General features: G+C 45.4%; 1 protein-coding gene across 7 annotated transcripts in view; it reads left to right on the forward strand.

Annotated features, from left to right (window-relative positions):
• Positions 1–19,000, forward strand: part of LOC123768418 (growth/differentiation factor 8) — a 63,152-nt gene that overhangs the window by 11,810 nt on the left and 32,342 nt on the right. For 3 of the 7 annotated variants that reach the window (XM_045758914.2, XM_045758915.2, XM_045758916.2), the window contains exon 2: positions 16,609–16,698. The exons of the other annotated variants lie outside the window; for them this stretch is intronic. In XM_045758914.2, coding sequence (XP_045614870.1) covers positions 16,609–16,698 — 90 coding nt within the window. The remainder of the gene's footprint in view (positions 1–16,608; positions 16,699–19,000) is intronic. 7 annotated transcript variants of the gene reach the window in all.

Genomic DNA, 19,000 nt, shown 5'->3' on the forward strand with positions numbered 1-19,000 from the left:
TAATATCTGGCTTTTCTGCATTCTTAATTTCCACCTAATTTTATTTATTGATGAATCACCAATGTTACTCTGTCCATGTCTATTCCCTGAGAACTTTGTATCTAGTAATCATGTCTTCCCTAACTCTTCTGGCTTCCAGCGACGTGGTTCAATTCATGTAGCCTTTCCTCGTAACTCATACCTCGAAGTTCTGGGACTAGTCTCGTAGCATACCTTTGAACCTTCATCAACTTCGTCTTGTGCTTGACTGGATATGAACTCCTTGCTGGAGCCGCATTCTCCAGAATAGGTCTAACATGCGTGACATTCAAGGTTATAAATAATATTTTACACAAATTTCTAAAGTCTGTTCACATGTTAGCCAGTTTTGCGTGTGTGTGTATATTCACCTAGTTGTGCTTGCAGGGGTTGAGCTCTGCTCTTTCGGCCCGCCTCTCAACTGTCAATCAATCAACTGTTACTAACTTCTAACTAATTTTTTTTCACACACACACCTCAGGAAGCAGCCCGTAACAGCTATCTAACTCCCAGGTACCAATTTACTGCTAGGTCTGCTAGGTGACAGGAGCATCAGGTTAAAAGAAACTCAGCCAATTGTTTCTCGCTGGCGCCGGGAATCGAACAACGGTCCACGAGATTACGTGTCCAGCGTGCTGTCCATTCAACCACAGGCCCCCCCCCCCTGTATGTGTGTACTATCTACGCCCGCAGGATCGCGCTGACCCTCTTTAAGGATCGTCTCCATTAGTATCAACAACAATTAAGCTCTTGCATATATTTATGACCTCCACTGGAAAAGGTAGAGGAGTAGAAGCCAAAAGAGACATAGAGAGAAAGGGGTCAGAAAAGGAAGAGAAGTGGTGGCACTTAAGTGTGAGGACAATTATGAGGCCACCGACCCTCTTCAGACAGCCCCCACAACACCCCTCACCTCCCCCCCTCCACACATACACCCTCCCCACTACCATGGGACCTTTGGGACCACCATACACTCCTCCCGTGAGCCGCAGTGATCAATAATCTTGCGTCATGCTAACCATAGCTCGCCTCAACGTGAATATTGATTCACTTCACTATTCGTCCGCCTTCATGTATGGGCTTGGTTATTCAGAATGTGTGTCTACTCATTCACACACCTGAATGTGTGTCTCACTCACAGTGCGAGAGTACTGAGTCTACAGTACTCTCGCCTACCTCCGGAGACTAGCATCTTCACAGCAGAACTTTATGCTATTCTCTATGCTCTTCGTCTTCTGCTCTTTCGTTGTCAATCTTCCTTTGTGGTTGTCGTTGACTCTCGTAGTGCCCTCATGGCTCTCGGGTCCTTTAATCCGGTCCGTCCAGTGATCGTCGAGATTCAACATTGGCTGTTTCTTATTTCCAATAAATTTAAGTCAGTTGAGTTTTACTGGGTTCCCAGCCATATTGGTGTCTCTTTAAATGAGCGTGCGGACGCTGACGCTAGGAAAGCTGTCCGCTCTTGTCCCATCTCCCATAAAGGTATTCTTTATTCCGACTTTTACCAGTTAATCATTCCTCCATCCTTACCCGTTGGCAGGGTTGTTGGTCTTCTGTTACTGGTAACAAACTGCGTACTCTTAAGAGTAGTGTGTTCTCATGGCCTTCCTCCTACCACCGTAACCGGCGATGGGAAACGGCTCTGGCGAGGTTGCCTATTGGCCATACATGCTTAACTCATAGCCATTTAATGGAGCGTTGCCCTGCTCCTTATTGTCCAAATTGCATCGTCCCTCTTACGATCGTGCATATCCTTGTTGAATGTCCTAACTTCCAGGACGAGTGTGTGTCTTACTTTCCGACTGTCCCTCAGGTCGCTTGTCCCTCGATAGAATTCTTGGTGAATCGGATACTTTTGATATCGTTCACCTTATGCTTTTCTGTTCTCGTATTGGCATTCTTGGTGATATTTAGCACCCTCTGATTATTCCACACATTTGTGTTGCTACATAGCCTTCCCGGTTTGGTGCCTTCTTTTGATAATTACTTACTCACCTTGTTGTTTTTAGCTCTCTAGTCCCGTCTTTCCACCTCTCTGTCGGTTAAGGAAATGACATTCACGACTCCTGCTTCTCGGCACATTTCCTTTTGTGGTTTCTTCTTAAATTTTCCTCAACGTCCTCCTCTTGTAGTCCCACCTATTTTTCGCGAGACTCCTACGTTGAAGAAGTTTTCCTGGCGTCTGTTTGACTCATTTTTGTCTCCAGCTTCCACCCGTGTCCTCTGGTCCTGCCTCATCTGTGTCTCCAGCTTCCACCCGTGTCCTCTGGTCCTGCCTCATCTGTGTCTCCAGTTTCCACCGGTGTCCTCTGGTCCTACCGTTTCTTATTTTAAATATTTCCTGTTTGTTCACACTGTCAAATCGTTTCTCTGACGTGATGAACCCACTCTACAACCACGCGGTAAACTGCTACGGTCACTCTTTTTCTCCTCAAACACGGGTTTGGGTCTCCAGGTGTGTTCTGGGTGGTTGGAGATCACTCCAGTACCATTCTCTGTCCTTGTCTACCACCCATGTAATGTAACTGCGATATCCATTTGCTTCCTACATGTTTTTATTTCCTCAGAGTTCACATGTTATGTGATCAGCTATGCACATGTTATCTTTTTGATCACATGATATGTTATCTATAAGATCACATGGTATGTTATCTTTTTGTTGTCTGACATTCCTTTAGGAATATACGGCATTTGCTACCACTTTACCCAACTTTGTTTCCTTTGTGGCTACTGTTTGTCCCTATCTCCCGTGTTACCTCTCGCAGTTCCCCTGTCTTGTTTGTCACTCCATCTGAATTTGTGTACCAGATTTTAAGACTTTGTCCAGTGTCATTGATCATAGTGTCTCTTGATGGGTCCCCCTTTTACTTGAGTTAATGCAGATGGTTCTAGATATTTGAAAAGACTATGTAGTAGAATGACTTTGCTCATTTATTATGCACCCCGTTCCCATCCCATGTGGGGTAGTGGAAAAGGTTACAGAGGCACATGTGTGGGTGGTGGTGGTGTTGAAATGGAGAAGTGTTAATTGATTGTTGCCGCCGGAGGCGGCTAGGTTATTGTGCACCCGATACTTATCATGTGAGTGGTAGCGCAAAAAAAAGATTACATAGGGCACATGAGGTCTTTATTAGACTTCAACAGAGATTGACGAAGAAACGGGGGAAAATAAGGGAGGTGAAGTAAGAAAACGACAGTAAGGAAGAGAAGCCGAGTGATTCTGGGGAAGTGAAGGTAAAGATTTTGAATCGAGGAGAGTCAGTGCTATGTGTTGAAGGGTTTATTGTTTGTATGAGGAGGGGGGGGGGGGTGGGGGTGGAGGAGGTGTTTGCAGCAGAGTGAGATGGTTGGAGAGGGAAGAGGGCAGAAGGGAGGTTAAGGGAGTCATACCTTCCAGGTGGAGAGGGTTGGACCCCACTATGAATTTGTCGAGTTGCATGTTCTTTCTTGCCCTCTGATGTGTGTGTGTGTGTGTGCTCGCGCGCGTGTGCGTGAGTGCATATGGGGTACGCGCCCACGTCACATACCGTGGAGGAGCAATAGCTACCTGCATACTATCCCTTCAAAAATTAAATTTCCTCGACGAATTTAATGCACAATGGTACAGTAGATACATCAATACAAAAGTTAGCATATCCGAAAAAATCACCTGTCCGTCTGCCAACTGAGAGCGTCTACCATCTACCTCAACCATGCTGCGTTACACCAGCAAGTCTACCCCCCAAAAGTTGATATTTGAATTACAAAAACAAACATTGAAGAGGAAAGGAAAAATCTGGGCGGAGGTTGGGTTGACCCGCTGCGTCAAGAGCGGTGAAGATTATAAAACATAGGTTTTCAGACCTGACGTGTCAAGTGGGTAAGATTAGACTGTCACTTAACATATTGCCTTGAGCAAGATGAACGTCTTGTTGCAGGGACTATATTGTGCAACTTCGTCATGCATAATCATGTTTGTGTTTCTCTCCACCGGATAACTGTAACTTATGCAACAGTTTAAGCTGTGACGCCCTATAGAGCTCTCTCTCTCTTTCTTTGTGTTCTTGCACATTTTTTACATAAGTGGGTACAGACGTAAACGCTTTTCTGACTCCTGTTAGCTGGCTGAGAGCTTTCCCACACGCTCAGGGTAAGCCTTACTTGCTAGTTTCCCCTGGAACACGACTCGCCAATGGGTTTTACTCCCAGGTCCACAATTACTGCTAAGTGAACAAGGACTAAAAGTCATGAGCTAGTTCTCTGTCAATCCTTCCGGGCTTCCTTATCCAAAGGAGTACAATGTGTGTGTGTGTGTGTGTGTGTATTTACTATTTGTGCCCTCAGAAGCGAGCTCTTGGACCCCGCCCTTCTAACCAATCTATTTTTCCCGTGCGTGTGTGTTTTTTCATTTACTATTTGTATCTGCAAAATCGAGCTATTAGCTCTTGGACCCCGCATTTCTAAACACTTTATTTTTCCTCTATTATGTGTACTACATATATTTCTCTCTCTAACACACACACACACACACACTCACATCCTCAGGAAGCTGCCGGTAGCAGCTGTCTACCAGGTACCTATTTACCTCTAGGTGAACAGACGTATCAGGATGAAAGAAACTCTGCCCATTTGTTAATGCCTCTGCCGGGGGATCGAACTCGGTCCGACCCCTAAGCGCTGTCCACCCAGCCGCGAGGCCCTCATAGATATGTGTACTCACCTAGTTGTGTTTGCGGGGGTTGAGCTCTGGCTCTTTGGTCCCACCTCTCAACCGTCAATCAACAGGTGTGTGTGTGTGTGTGAATTCACCTAGTTGTGCTTCCGGGGGGTTGAGCTCTGCTCTTTCAGCTCGCCTCTCAGAGTCTATACCCTCTGGAAGATCGTTTACTTATATTAGAAACAGGATGGGTCCAAGTACAGAGCCCTGTGGGACTCCGCTGGTCTCCCTCTGATGTCTCCCGCCCCCCCTCAAAATTACTCGCTGTTTCCTGTTGCTTAGATACTCCCTTATCCACTGGAGCACCTTTTACTTACCTTTTACTCCTGCCTGTTGCTCCAACTTTTGTAACAGCCTTTTATGAGGTACTGTGTCAAAGGCTTTCTGACAGTCCAAGAAAATGCAGTCTGCCCACTCTTCTCTTCTTGTGTACTCACCTAGTTGTACACACCTAGTTGTGCTTGCGGGGGTTGAGCTTTGGCTCTTTGGTCCCGCGTCTCAACTGTTAATCAACTAATGTACAGGTTCCTGAGTCTATTGGGCTTGATCATATCTACACTTGAAACTGTGTATGGAGTCAGCCTCCACCACATCACTTCCTAATGCATTCCATTTGTCTACAACTCTGACACTAAAAAAATCTTTCTAAAGTCTCTATGGCTCATTTGGGCACTCAATTTCCACTTGTGTCCCGTAGTGCGTGTGTCCCTTGTGTTAAATAGTCTGTCTTTATTTACCCTATCAATTCCTCTGAGAATCTTGAATGTGGTGATCATGTTCTCTCTAATTCTTCTGTCTCCCAGTGACGTAAGGTTTAATTCCCGTAGTCTCTCCTCGTAGCTCATACCCCTCAGTTCGGGTACTAGTCTGGTGACAAACCTTTGAACCTTGTCCAGTTTAGTCTTATGCTTGACTAGATATGGACTCCATGCTGGAGTCGCATACTCCAGGATTGGTCTGACATATGTGGTATTAAAAGTTCTGAAAGATTCCTTACACAAGTTTTTGAAGGCCGTTCTTATGTTAGCCAACTTGGAATATGCCGCTGATGTTATCCTCTTGATATGAGCTTCAAGGGAAAAGGTCTGGCGTGATATCAACCCCCAGGTCTTTCTCACTCTTTGAGTATTTAAGTATTTCATCTCCCAAATGATACCTTGTATCTGGTTTCCTGCTCCCTACACCTATCTTCATTACATTACACCTTTGAGACCGAGTACAGAGCCGAGTACTTGTTTATTTCCTTTGCTTCCTTACATGCCCTATTAAACCATGAATTCTTCTTTTGCTTCTCGGATTTTTCTTTTTGGGCCGAGATGAACCTGTTTACTGCCTCCTGACACTTTTAGGTGACATACTCCATAATGTCTTGTACAGACCTAGCTCTGAGGTCTGTGTCCCATGGTACATCCCTTAGGAAACTTCTCATCTCATAATTTCCCTTTCGGTATGCCAGCCTTTTGTTTCCTAGTTCTTTTCGGGGGGAGATAAATCCTAATTCTACCAGGTACTCAAAGATCAATACACTGTGATCACTCATTCTCAAGAGTACTCCCAAACTAACTTCCCTAATATCCCACTCATTTAGGGTAAATATCAGATCAAGCATGGCTGGTTCATCTTCCCCTCTTATTCTTGTCGGTCCCTTAACGAGTTGACTTAGAAAGTTTCTTGTTGCCACGTCCAGCAGCTTAGCTCTCCATGTTTCTGGTCCTCCATGTGGGTCTCTGTTCTCTCAATCTATCTTCCCGTGGTTAAAATCTTCCATGATTAGTAGTCCAGATCCATTCCTGCTAGCAACAGAAGCTGCTCTCTCTATTATGTTAATGGTGGCCATGTTGTTTCTATCATATTCCTGCCTGGGTCTTCTGTCATTTGGTGGTGGGTTATACATGACTACGACTATCATTTTTTGTCCTCTAGCTGCTATGGTACCTGTTATATGTAGTCACTGAAACCTTCACAGCCCTAAAAAAACCATCTCCTCAAAACCCCAGCCTTTTCTTACCAGCAGAGCTACACCACCTCCTCCTCTTCCTTCTCTCTCTTTCCTCACACCACAGTAGTCCTGTGGGAACACTGCATTTGTTAAGGTTTTCGTTAACTTTGTTTCTGTGAGTGCTATTATGTCTGGGTTTTCTTCTAGTACCCATTCTCCAAGTTCATTTTCTTTATTTGTAATTCCATCTATGTTAGTGCACATTGCCTTGAGGCTCACTTTCTTCTGTCCCTTCTCATATCGCCTCCTTAGTGAGTGTTCTGCTGGTGGGGGAAGCTGTTCCATGGGTGTGAGGATTTGTGTGTGTGTGTGTGTGTGTGTACTCACCTAATTGAATTCCCCTAATTGTGCTTGCGGGGGTTGAGCTCTGGCTCTTTGGTCCCGCCTCTCAACCATCAATCAACAGGTGTAGAGGTTTCTGAGCCTATTGGGCGCTATCATATCTACACTTGAAACTGTGTATGGAGTCAGCCTCCACCACATCACTTCCTAATGCATTCCATTTGTCAACCACTCTGACACTAAAAAAATTCTTTCTAATATCTCTGTCGCTCATTTGAGCACTCAGTTTCCACCTGTGTCCCCTAGTGCGTGTGCCCCTTGTGTTAAATAGCCTGTCTTTATCTAACCTATCAATTCCCTTGAGAATTTTGAATGTGGTGATCATGTCCCCCCTAACTCTTCTGTCTTCCAGTAATTGTGTGTGTGTGTGTGTGTGTGTGTGTGTGTGTGTGTGTGTGTGTGTGTGTGTGTGTGTGTGTGTGTGTGTGTGTGTGTGTCTAAATATTAGGCTACCTACTGTTTACTATTAATATAGTCCCACTCGTAGATAACTTATTAAATTGCTAAGTGAATAGATACGTGAGATGAAAGAAAACGGTGTCAAATTTACTGATTCTCTAGCCAGGATTCGAACCTGGGACTTATGACTGACAATCTAAGCATTATCTAAGCAAAGGGGATAATGCCTAAGCATTATCCTCTTTGCTATTGTGAATTAGTTTGTATGTTCTGTAATATGTACCCCGGTACTCTCCTGTACCCCAGTACTCTCCTGTACCCCAGTACTCTCCTGTACCCCAGTACTCTCCTGTACCCCAGTACTCTCCTGTACCCCAGTACTCTCCTGTACCCCAGTACTCTCCTGTACCCCGGTACTCTCCTGTACCCCGGTACTCTCCTGTACCCCGGTACTCTCCTGTACCCCAGTACTCTCCTGTACCCCAGTACTCTCCTGTACCCCGGTACTCTCCTGTACCCCGGTACTCTCCTGTACCCCGGTACTCTCCTGTACCCCAGTACTCTCCTGTACCCCAGTACTCTCCTGTACCCCGGTACTCTCCTGTACCCCGGTACTCTCCTGTACCCCGGTACTCTCCTGTACCCCAGTACTCTCCTGTACCCCAGTACTCTCCTGTACCCCGGTACTCTCCTGTACCCCAGTACTCTCCTGTACCCCAGTACTCTCCTGTACCCCAGTACTCTCCTGTACCCCAGTACTCTCCTGTACCCCGGTACTCTCCTGTACCCCAGTACTCTCCTGTACCCCAGTACTCTCCTGTACCCCAGTACTCTCCTGTACCCCGGTACTCTCCTGTACCCCGGTACTCTCCTGTACCCCAGTACTCTCCTGTACCCAGTACTCTCCTGTACCCCAGTACTCTCCTGTACCCCAGTACTCTCCTGTACCCCAGTACTCTCCTGTACCCCGGTACTCTCCTGTACCCCAGTACTCTCCTGTACCCCAGTACTCTCCTGTACCCCAGTACTCTCCTGTACCCCGGTACTCTCCTGTACCCCAGTACTCTCCTGTACCCCGGTACTCTCCTGTACCCCAGTACTCTCCTGTACCCCAGTACTCTCCTGTACCCCGGTACTCTCCTGTACCCCAGTACTCTCCTGTACCCCAGTACTCTCCTGTACCCCAGTACTCTCCTGTACCCCGGTACTCTCCTGTACCCCGGTACTCTCCTGTACCCCAGTACTCTCCTGTACCCCAGTACTCTCCTGTACCCCAGTACTCTCCTGTACCCCAGTACTCTCCTGTACCCCGGTACTCTCCTGTACCCCAGTACTCTCCTGTACCCCGGTACTCTCCTGTACCCCAGTACTCTCCTGTACCCCGGTACTCTCCTGTACCCCGGTACTCTCCTGTACCCCAGTACTCTCCTGTACCCCAGTACTCTCCTGTACCCCAGTACTCTCCTGTACCCCGGTACTCTCCTGTACCCCGGTACTCTCCTGTACCCTGGTACTCTCCTGTACCCCGGTACTCTCCTGTACCCCAGTACTCTCCTGTACCCCGGTACTCTCCTGTACCCCAGTACTCTCCTGTACCCCAGTACTCTCCTGTACCCCGGTACTCTCCTGTACCCCGGTACTCTCCTGTACCCTGGTACTCTCCTGTACCCCGGTACTCTCCTGTACCCCGGTACTCTCCTGTACCCTGGTACTCTCCTGTACCCCGGTACTCTCCTGTACCCTGGTACTCTCCTGTACCCCGGTACTCTCCTGTACCCCGGTACTCTCCTGTACCCCGGTACTCTCCTGTACCCTGGTACTCTCCTGTACCCCGGTACTCTCCTGTACCCCGGTACTCTCCTGTACCCCGGTACTCTCCTGTACCCCGGTACTCTCCTGTACCCTGGTACTCTCCTGTACCGTTTGTGATGCTTGGTAGCGTTGGGTACTGTCGTAGCTAGTTATCTTAGCGTGTTATCATAGTAGGTTATCGTGGCTAGTAATCGTAGCTAGTGATCATAGCAGGTTATCGTGGCTAGTTATCATAGCTAGTGATCATAGCAAGTTATTGTGGCTAGTTATCGTTGTTAGTTATCATAGCAGGTTATCGTGACTAGTTATCGTAGCTAGTTATCATAGCATGTTATCGGGGACGGTTACAGTAGCTAGTTTTCATAGCAGATTATCGTGGCTAATTATCTTAGCTAGTTATCATCGGTTATCATTACTAGTTATCGTAGCTAGTTATCATAGCAGGTTATTGTGGCTTGTTATCGTAGCACAAGTTGTTACCCATCTAGTTACTGGTCAAACCCAACTATTCTTAACTTGACTGATAGAGGAACTCCATGCGGCCACAATATGAACTATACCGAGGGAGAGAGAGAGAGAGACTCTATTTTACGTGAGGTACAGAACGAAGGGAGTACAGAGGAGGTACAGAACGAAGAGGTACAGAGGAGGAACAGAATGAGGGGAGTGTTCAGTAGGTGGAAGGGGGGGGGGGTAAGGGGGCTGTGATAGTGAAGTATAAACAGTAAAGTCTTGAAGTCTTGAAAGATAGTGAAGTCTGGGACAGCAAGTAGGATGGGTCTTTAGAAAAGTGGGAGGATTAAGTGCAACATGTTGGGGTCCAAGAGCTTTATCTCAAACTTCCATAGACAAAGATACACACACACACACACAAACAGACACACACACACACACACACACACACACACACACACACACACACACACACACACATATTAGGTGTCGGTAAGGAGAAAGAATGTTGCCAAAAAGTTCTGAAAGTTTAATGTGGTGTCTGATTGAGACGTTTTTGGCCCGCCTGTTATCACGGTACTTAAACTCAGCTACACGGGAAGGCCGGGTGTGTGTGTGTGTGTGTGTGTGTGTGTGTGTGTGTGTGTGTGTGTGTGTGTGTGTGTGTGTGTGTGTGTGTGTTGCTGTGAATGTGTCTGTGTGTGGCTGTGAATGTGTGTGTGTATATATACGTGTGTATATGAAGTTGGTGTGTGTGTGTATATGTAGTTGGTGTGTGTGTGTGTGTGTGTGTGTGTGTGTGTGTGTGTGTGTGTGTGTGTGTGTGTGTGTGTGTGTGTGTGTGTGTGTGTTGCTGTGAATGTGTCTGTGTGTGTATATATACGTGTGTATATGTAGTTGGTGTGTGTGTGTGTATATGTAGTTGGTGTTGGTGTGTGTGTGTGTGTGTGTGTGTGTGTGTGTGTGTGTGAGTGTGTGTATACATGTAGATGAGGATATTATATTTTGGTAACATTCCCCACAGTCTCTCCAATATAGTGATCATATTCGAAAAGATCTCCCTAATCTTCTTCAGACATTCTCATACTCAAATTAACTTTCAATCGGAGTTTACAGTAACACGAAACCCACTTTGAGATGCCTTACCTTTTGGCTTCTCAAATCCAGTGTTGTTCACCTTTGGAAGTGTTCACCAACTGTGATGTTCAGTGTGTGTGAGGGATACGTCACTGTACCTTGAACACCGCATCTCTGGACATATATAGGATATCCCTATTCCTCCCCCCCCCCCTTCCCCCCTATAGGCGTCTTTTTCTTATTAATAAGTCTACTTCAGTTATTAAGTCTTATTTCTTGTCTCCTGTAAGTTAAGTATATATATATATATATATATATATATATATATATATATATATATATATATATATATATATATATATATATATATATATATATATATATTTTTGACTGAATATTTACCTTTTATATATATTTTGTTTAGGATTGTATTGTTAGTATTTAAATTGATGCTGATTTATATAAATTTGTGAACGTTTAATCGATAATTTGTAACTAGTTTGTTGCCTAGATTTTTTGTTTTGTTTGTTAGCACTCATGATGGAGAATTATGTCCGAAACGTGTTTGAGAAAATATATTGAAGAATATCAGTGTCTATTCCTCTTGCACTATTGCTGTAACAGACTATTGAACACCTGTTGAATGAGGAAGCTTGTTAGCTACGTCATTCAGGAAGTGGAGTCGGATTAGAGTACTAAGGAAGGAGGAGTGAAGCACAAATCTATAACGAAACTTACGAACGAACACCGCGTGGTATAACACATGACTCACCCTGTTAATTGACTCGCGGGCGACACTCCGGGAACACCTCACTAATTATTTACTCACCTACTGGGACCGTCGCGGTGAGGGGGGGGGGGGGGGGTGGATCCTCGTCAACAGAGACCAACAGAGAGTCCCTGCCGCCGCCAGACCTCCTGTTTATGAATGAAAAACACTATAGGCACGACTCACAACTGAAGACGTTCGAACATGTCATGAATAGCGCTTCGCTCACGATCTCTGTTCGAATAGTAACTCATTCAATTCTTCCCCCACGAACTCCAAATTCATATAATTTACAACAGAACCTAAACTCCTAACCTAACCTATGCCTAACTATACATATAACTATACAATGCAATAATTGCAGTTTATATACGAGAACAAGCAAAAGTGGGTGGGGGGGGGGGGGGGGGGGGGGGGGGGGTCGCTGCTTTATTTTTAAAGCAAAAGACAGTGGGGGGGGGGGGGTCGCTGCTTTAACGAACCTGATAGGTTGAGGATAGGTTGCAAAAAAATGATGAATGCGTGATTGGGGTCGGCCGCTGGATGGAATGAACACAGCCTGAGAACGGGTTGGGGGGTTACATATCCAGGGGTTCGATTTCGTTAAATGTTCGTAAACTTCGCTATACACGTAAGGTTTCAATTACCCCAGTTTTATACTCGAATTTGACTAGGAGGGTAAATGATAATTAAATCAGGAACAGAAACTAGAGAGATTATTAATTAGAATAATTAGCTAGGAAAAGACATATAGGCAGAATACAGTCAAATGAGGTCCAGGTTGAAGAATCATACTCTCAGATTACAAACTTAAGTGAGATAAACAATGTCTTGAACACATCCTATATGTAATATCTCCGTCATATGAGAAAAAAATCAATTAACAAGTAGTTTACTGAATAACGGGACAAGGCTCAAGGAACATGATGGGTGTTTCACCGGTGGGCATTCCCACAGTGTTTACCTATCTAATATAGAGTCTAAGGTGACATGCTGCCCTCAGGTACCCATGAAGATCTTTCTCCCGAGGTGAGAGTATAACTACCCTAAGTGTGCCTATTAAGGAACGGCCAGTTCCAATATACTTTGAATGACCCAAGCAACAAAATATTAATGAGCCCTGTGAACAAAAGAAGGCGATTTATTTTTACCATGTGGTGGTACAGTGGACTAGAGGGCGTCTGGGAACATCCAATACACAGGTTCGAACCCCTCATCAAGACCCCTTGCCATCAATGACCCAATTTGTTCATTGGATATATCACGTTATTATGATTTCTGTGTATAATGAGCCCTAGGTCTATTGACTTCGTAATAAGGATCGCCAAACCGGAGCTGGAACCGGAACCCAGCCGGAGCTATCATCCGGCTCCTTGTCCCTATTACTAATAGCAGATGATTACCACTGACGGCTTTTGGTAAAGACTTTGTTCTCTCTACAAGTTTTTCCCCACATGGGGAACTCTGGAGAACAAGGTGTTGTTAATTATTCCTCAAATTGTCCTAATATTTGAGTATTTGATTCTCAATCGACTTGAGAATGGTCCAGGACGGACCGAAATGTCGTCGTCCCTTCACCTTCTAGTGTATGGTCTGGTCAACATGCAAAGTATTCTATAAGTAAATAGTTGATAAGACTCGTAATTCATCATAGACAATAATCTATGTTACACTCTTCCTCATAACAAAAGGGAAACTCATATAATGAGTACTAGGTGAATAAACTTCACTCAGTGCTCTGGCGAGTGAAAAAACTAAATTCCCGTTCTTATGAACATCCTATGAATAAGAATATGATATCCATTTCCACACCATGTAGCATACTGTCTCACTGGATGGACAGTTGGCTGTGGGGATAGTCACCTATCATCCTAGCCGGTTAGCTGGTTGGCTCGGTGGATGGTTAACCAATCACTCTCTCTGTCGAGTTGACAGTCATCTTGTTTCCAGGCTGACGAAGTGCCTGATTGGCTGATGAGAGATTCAGACAACATCTTGGATATATAGTTGCTGAAAATGCTGGACATGCACGCTGGATGCAGTACTACTTGGCTAAGGGTTGATCTAATTGGATATCTGACTGGCTAGCTGACTGATTGGCTGTCTGGGTGTCTGATTAACTGGTTGCCAGGAGGGTTAACTGATTGACTGTCTGGCTGACGACTGACTGACGGTCCTGTCGCCGGAACACCGTCGCCACCCTGCTGGTTTGGCTCCACCACTGACAAAGAAAATCAATGAGGGAGATTTATAATTGTAACAGTGTACAGAGGGAGGTAGGGGGTGTAGGTAGTACACAGCCCCTGGGCGGGGGCAGGGGGGTGTAGGTAGTACACAGCCCCTGGGCGGGGGCAGGGGGATGTAGGTAGTACACAGCCCCTGAGCGGGGGCAGGGGGGTGTAGGTAGTACACAGCCCCTGAGCGGGGGCAGGGGGGTGTAGGTAGTACACAGCCCCTGGGCGGGGGCAGGGGTAGTAAAAAGCACCCTGGGCGGGGGCAAGGAGGTGTAGGTAGTACACAGCTCCTGAGCGGGGGCAGGGGGGTGTAGGTAGTACACAGCCCTTGGGCGGGGGCAGGGGGGTGTAGGTAGTACATAGCCCTTGGGCGGGGGCAGGGGGGTGTAGGTAGTACACAACCCCTCGGCGGGGGCAGGGGGTGTAGGTAGTACACAGCCCCTGGGTTTGGGCAGGGGGGTGTAGGTAGTACACAGCCCCTGGGCGGGGGCAGCGGGGTGTAGGTAGTACACAGTCCCTGGGCAGGGGCAGGGGGGGTGTAGGTAGTACACAGCCCCTGAGCGGGGGCAGGGGGGTGTAGGTAATACACAGCCCCTGGGCGGGGTGGGGGGCAGGGGGGTGTCTGTGCCCAGCAGGGCACACGAAGAGGAACGTTGGGCCTCACAAGGTTCACTACAAGATTACATGTCAACCCAGCCACTGGAGGCGGCTATGGTGAGGAGCGGCCAACACAAACGCCCCTTTCCCTATCAGAAGTAGCCATGAGACCACTATACCCCTATCAGAACGTTCTGATAGGAGTCACACTGCCCAGTACTGTCACTATGGCGGTGTGTTCACCCACAGGATGAGTGACGCTGCCCAGTACGGTCACTATGGCGGTGTGTTCACTCACAGGATGAGTGACGCTGCCCAGTACTGTCACTATGGCGGTGTGTTCATCCACGGGATGAGTGACGTTGCCAACAAACTCGCGTTCGCGGTAAAATTAAAAATAAATGAATAATAGTGATAGTTGAGCATCTGGATAGAACGAGTTCAATGCCTTCAACACCAGAATAGTGCCAGAACTGTGAACGTTTTATCCGGCACTATACCTTGCAAGGCTCTGTGCACCCTGCAACCTGCAACCGTCCCAGGCTCATCAATTCCTTTACTCTCTTCAACAATCTATTTAGTCAATTGTGCGACATACATCAGTTTGGTGTAACTAGTACTAAGTCATATTGCAAGCGTGAGAATAAATCCTTTCAATGGCTCAATAAAAATAGTAAACTTCATTGATCTTTTTTGTCCAGGAATTTTCGGTTGATTAATATATATATATTATATATATATATATATATATATATATATATATATATATATATATATATATATATATATATATATATATATATATATATATATATAGCGACTTACCGACTCTCAGATAATACAGATGCAGATTCCCTTCCGACTTTACGGAAATACAGCATACTTTGGCTAGTTATTATAATGTGTATACATGTATATTGAAAATAGCTCTGTGATCTTTATATTATGCGGCAGCTTCTCACACATATCACCTTGAAACGTAGACCCCATCAAACTGGACTGATTATTAGAACGCAGCCTCGCTTCTTGCGGGTTCTGCGTTCAATCCCCGATGGTGCAAGTGATTGGGCAGTCCCTTGACGCTGTCCTCACGCCCCAGCCACTTGTCCTCATTTCCCTTCCAAGTGCTGTATATAGTCATACTGGTTTAGCATTTTCTTCTCACACTCTCCTCTATTTCCTTCCTATAAACGAATACTACTAATCATGTATCTGAACATCTCAACTCTCTCTTAGCCTTAAAGCTCATTTTCCAGAGTTTCAAGCTAGCTTCCTGCTCTCTCCCTCGTCTCACTCATGTTTCCTGCTCTCTCTCTCGTCTCACTCGTGTCTCCTGCTCTCTCCCTCGTCTCACTCATGTTTCCTGCTCTCTCTCTCGTCTCACTCGTGTCTCCTGCTCTCTCCCTCGTCTCACTCATGTCTCCTGCTCTCTCCCTAATCTCACTCATGTCTCCTGCTCTCTCACTCATGTCTCCTGCTCTCTCACTCATGTCTCCTGCTCTCTCACTCATGTCTCCTGCTCTCTCCCTTATCTCACTCATGTCTCCTGCTCTCTCTCCCTTATCTCACTCATGTCTCCTGCTCTCTCCCTTGTCTCACTCATGTCTCCTGCTCTCTCCCTCGTCTCACTCATGTCTCCTGCTCTCTCCCCCGTCTTACTCATGTCTCCTGCTCTCTCCCTCGTCTCACTCATGTCTCCTGCTCTCTCCCTTGTCTCACTGATGTCTCCTGCTCTCTCCCTTGTCTAACTGATGTCTCCTGCTCTCTCCCTTGTCTCACTGATGTCTCCTGCTCTCTCCCTTGTCTCACTGATGTCTCCTGCTCTCTCCCTTGTCTCACTGATGTCTCCTGCTCTCTCCCTTATCGCACTCATGTCTCGTGCTCTCTCCCTCGTCTCACTCATGTCTCCTGCTCTCTCCCTCGTCACACTCATGTCTCCTGCTCTCTCCCTCGTCTCACTCATGTCTCGTGCTCTCTCCCTCGTCTCACTCATGTCTCCTGCTCTCTCCCTTATCGCACTCATGTCTCGTGCTCTCTCACTCATGTCTCGTGCTCTCTCCCTCGTCTCACTCATGTCTCCTGCTCTCTCCCTCGTCTCACTCATGTCTCGTGCTCTCTCCCTTATCTCACTCATGTCTCGTGCTCTCTCCCTTATCTCACTCATGTCTCGTGCTCTCTCCCTCGTCTTACTCATGTCTCCTCAACTTTACAGACTGTAAGTCAAGGGCATCTGACTCATCTCCACTCTGCTTGGAAGCGACTCACTCACCATCATTGTTTACTGTGATGGTTCCCTCTCCAGGTGAGGCATCTTTCTCCGTCTCTCTCTCTCTCTCTCTCTCTCTCTCTCTCTCTCTCTCTCTTGCTCTCTCCCTTTCTCGCTCCGGAGGTGAGAGAGACCGGCACACCACGTGAAGGTGTGCCGGAACCTTTATTTGTTCGCTTGACTTGCTTCCACGCATTTCTACATGTGCAATGAACATTCTGCATGTGCAGTTTTTTATTATTATTATTGTTATTTTTTTCTACCATAGACGTGGCCAACATTTACAATGCTAATCAGCATATATACATATTCTTCTGTCCTCATGGATAGGGTGAGAGATCTGTTATACATATTGTTCAGGGATTTATTGAACAATCAACCACAGAAGGTGATTGTAGTGCTTTTAAAATGCTTATCTAACCTACATACATAAATACATACCCAGATTTATGTCTGCCCTACATAGAGTGGTCGATGTGTTCTTTACATAGTGTCATTAATGTGCATTTACAAAGGTGAAATGTAATTCTGATCAGCTTCCATATATACTTTATACACATACATACATATACATACGCATATATACATATACATACAGCCGATATAGAAACTAATGTGTTATTAAGCACTAAACCACTGAAGGTGATTAAGAATCTTTTGAAAGCTCAGGTTATAGAGTTGCATCATATACATTGTATAATTGATACATTACATCGTCAATCTTGGGTACAAGTCCAATATATCATCAAGTGTTCCAGTATTCATATAGTAATTATAGAATTCAGCATACCTCAGCCCAGGAGGGCGAAAGTCAGTATGGGACATTCTGCAATATAATGTTCAAGGGAGTGCATGTTTTCTCTTTCACAAAGTTGACACGTGGTGTACCAGGTTGATACCTGGAACTCCCCAAAGTCAGTTTTTCTATTCCTTCTGTAGCACTTGTATTACTTAGAACAGTTTCCCATGGAATGTTTGTAAGTCCCTGTTTATTATCTCCCAGTCTATCCTTTTATTATTAAAATTGAATTTACTGAATAGCCCCTCTCGCTTTATCAACGTTTTAGGTTTATTCTGAGTATTGGTGGTTGTTTGCACTTCAATGAGCTTGTGATCTGAGTATGTGGTACCTGATATCGTAATGTCCCTGATTATGTCTTCATTGTTCGTAAAGACCAGATGTAGAATATTTTCATTTCTCGTTATCTCCGATATCTGCTGGTTGAGTGAAAATTTGTCACAGAATCTAAGTAGTTCTCTAATCTGTGGTTGGTTAGGTCCCGATAGACTTCCTGGTATAATATTACTGTTTGCTATTCTCCATCTGAGACTAGGCAAGTTGAAGTCACCTAGGAAGATAATATCAGGTATCGGGTTCGCCATATTATCAAGGCTATTCTCTATTTTGTTTATCTGTTCTGTGAATTCCTCGGCCGTTGCATCTGGCGGTTTGTATATTAAAATAATCACTAAGTTTATTTTCTCTATTTTTAATCCCAGTACCTCTACCACCTCATTTGTAACGTTAAGGAGCTCCGAGCATACAAGGTCTTCCCTAATATACAGACCCACTCCTCCATGTGACCTAATTTTCTTATCACACCTGTATAGGTTATATCCTGGAATCCAGATCTCACTGTCTAAGAATTCCCCTGCATGGGTTTCTGTGAAAGCTCCAAATACTTCATTTGACTCCGTGAGGAGGCCATTTATGAACTGTACCTTGTTGTTTGTTCTTGTTTTCAGTCCTTGTATGTTGACAAAGATGAATGAGGTTACTCTATTAGTGATAGTTTGGCTGGGAGACTTTTTCGGCAAGCCCATTATGCGTGGACATGTTGAGTTTGTTCTGACCAGTACTGATTGTTGTAGGGCAGTTGTCTGTCGTAGTTGTAGTTCCCTTTTGGTGTGTAATTATATCTGTAATTCTGGTATGCAAGTGGGTCTGGCATCCAGTTCCAGACACTCTCCATGCTCCTTCTTTTGAATTCTCTTTCGGTTTGGTATAAACAATTTATCGAGTTTCCTCCAAATTCATTATCCTGCTTGCCACTCTTAATGTAGCGTTCCGTGCCTTTCACGTGAAAGTATGGGTAGCTGAGGTCATAGCATCTTCTGTTCTCCAGTGAGGTTTGGCACATGTCAGGATGGAAAAACCTACATATTGATCCTAATCGACACTCGCTTTTCCTAAGCATATTTAAACATATTTTGGGTTGTTGGTAACTGCATTCTAATCCTTTCTTATTACCAGCATATCTATGTCTGCATATGCCCTTTGCATAAAATTTGCATAAGTCTATATGTGATCAGGTAATCACAATCAAGTTTACAATTA

Source organism: Procambarus clarkii, chromosome 35 (assembly GCF_040958095.1).
Source record: "Procambarus clarkii isolate CNS0578487 chromosome 35, FALCON_Pclarkii_2.0, whole genome shotgun sequence".
Classification (NCBI taxonomy): Eukaryota; Metazoa; Arthropoda; class Malacostraca; order Decapoda; family Cambaridae; genus Procambarus; species Procambarus clarkii.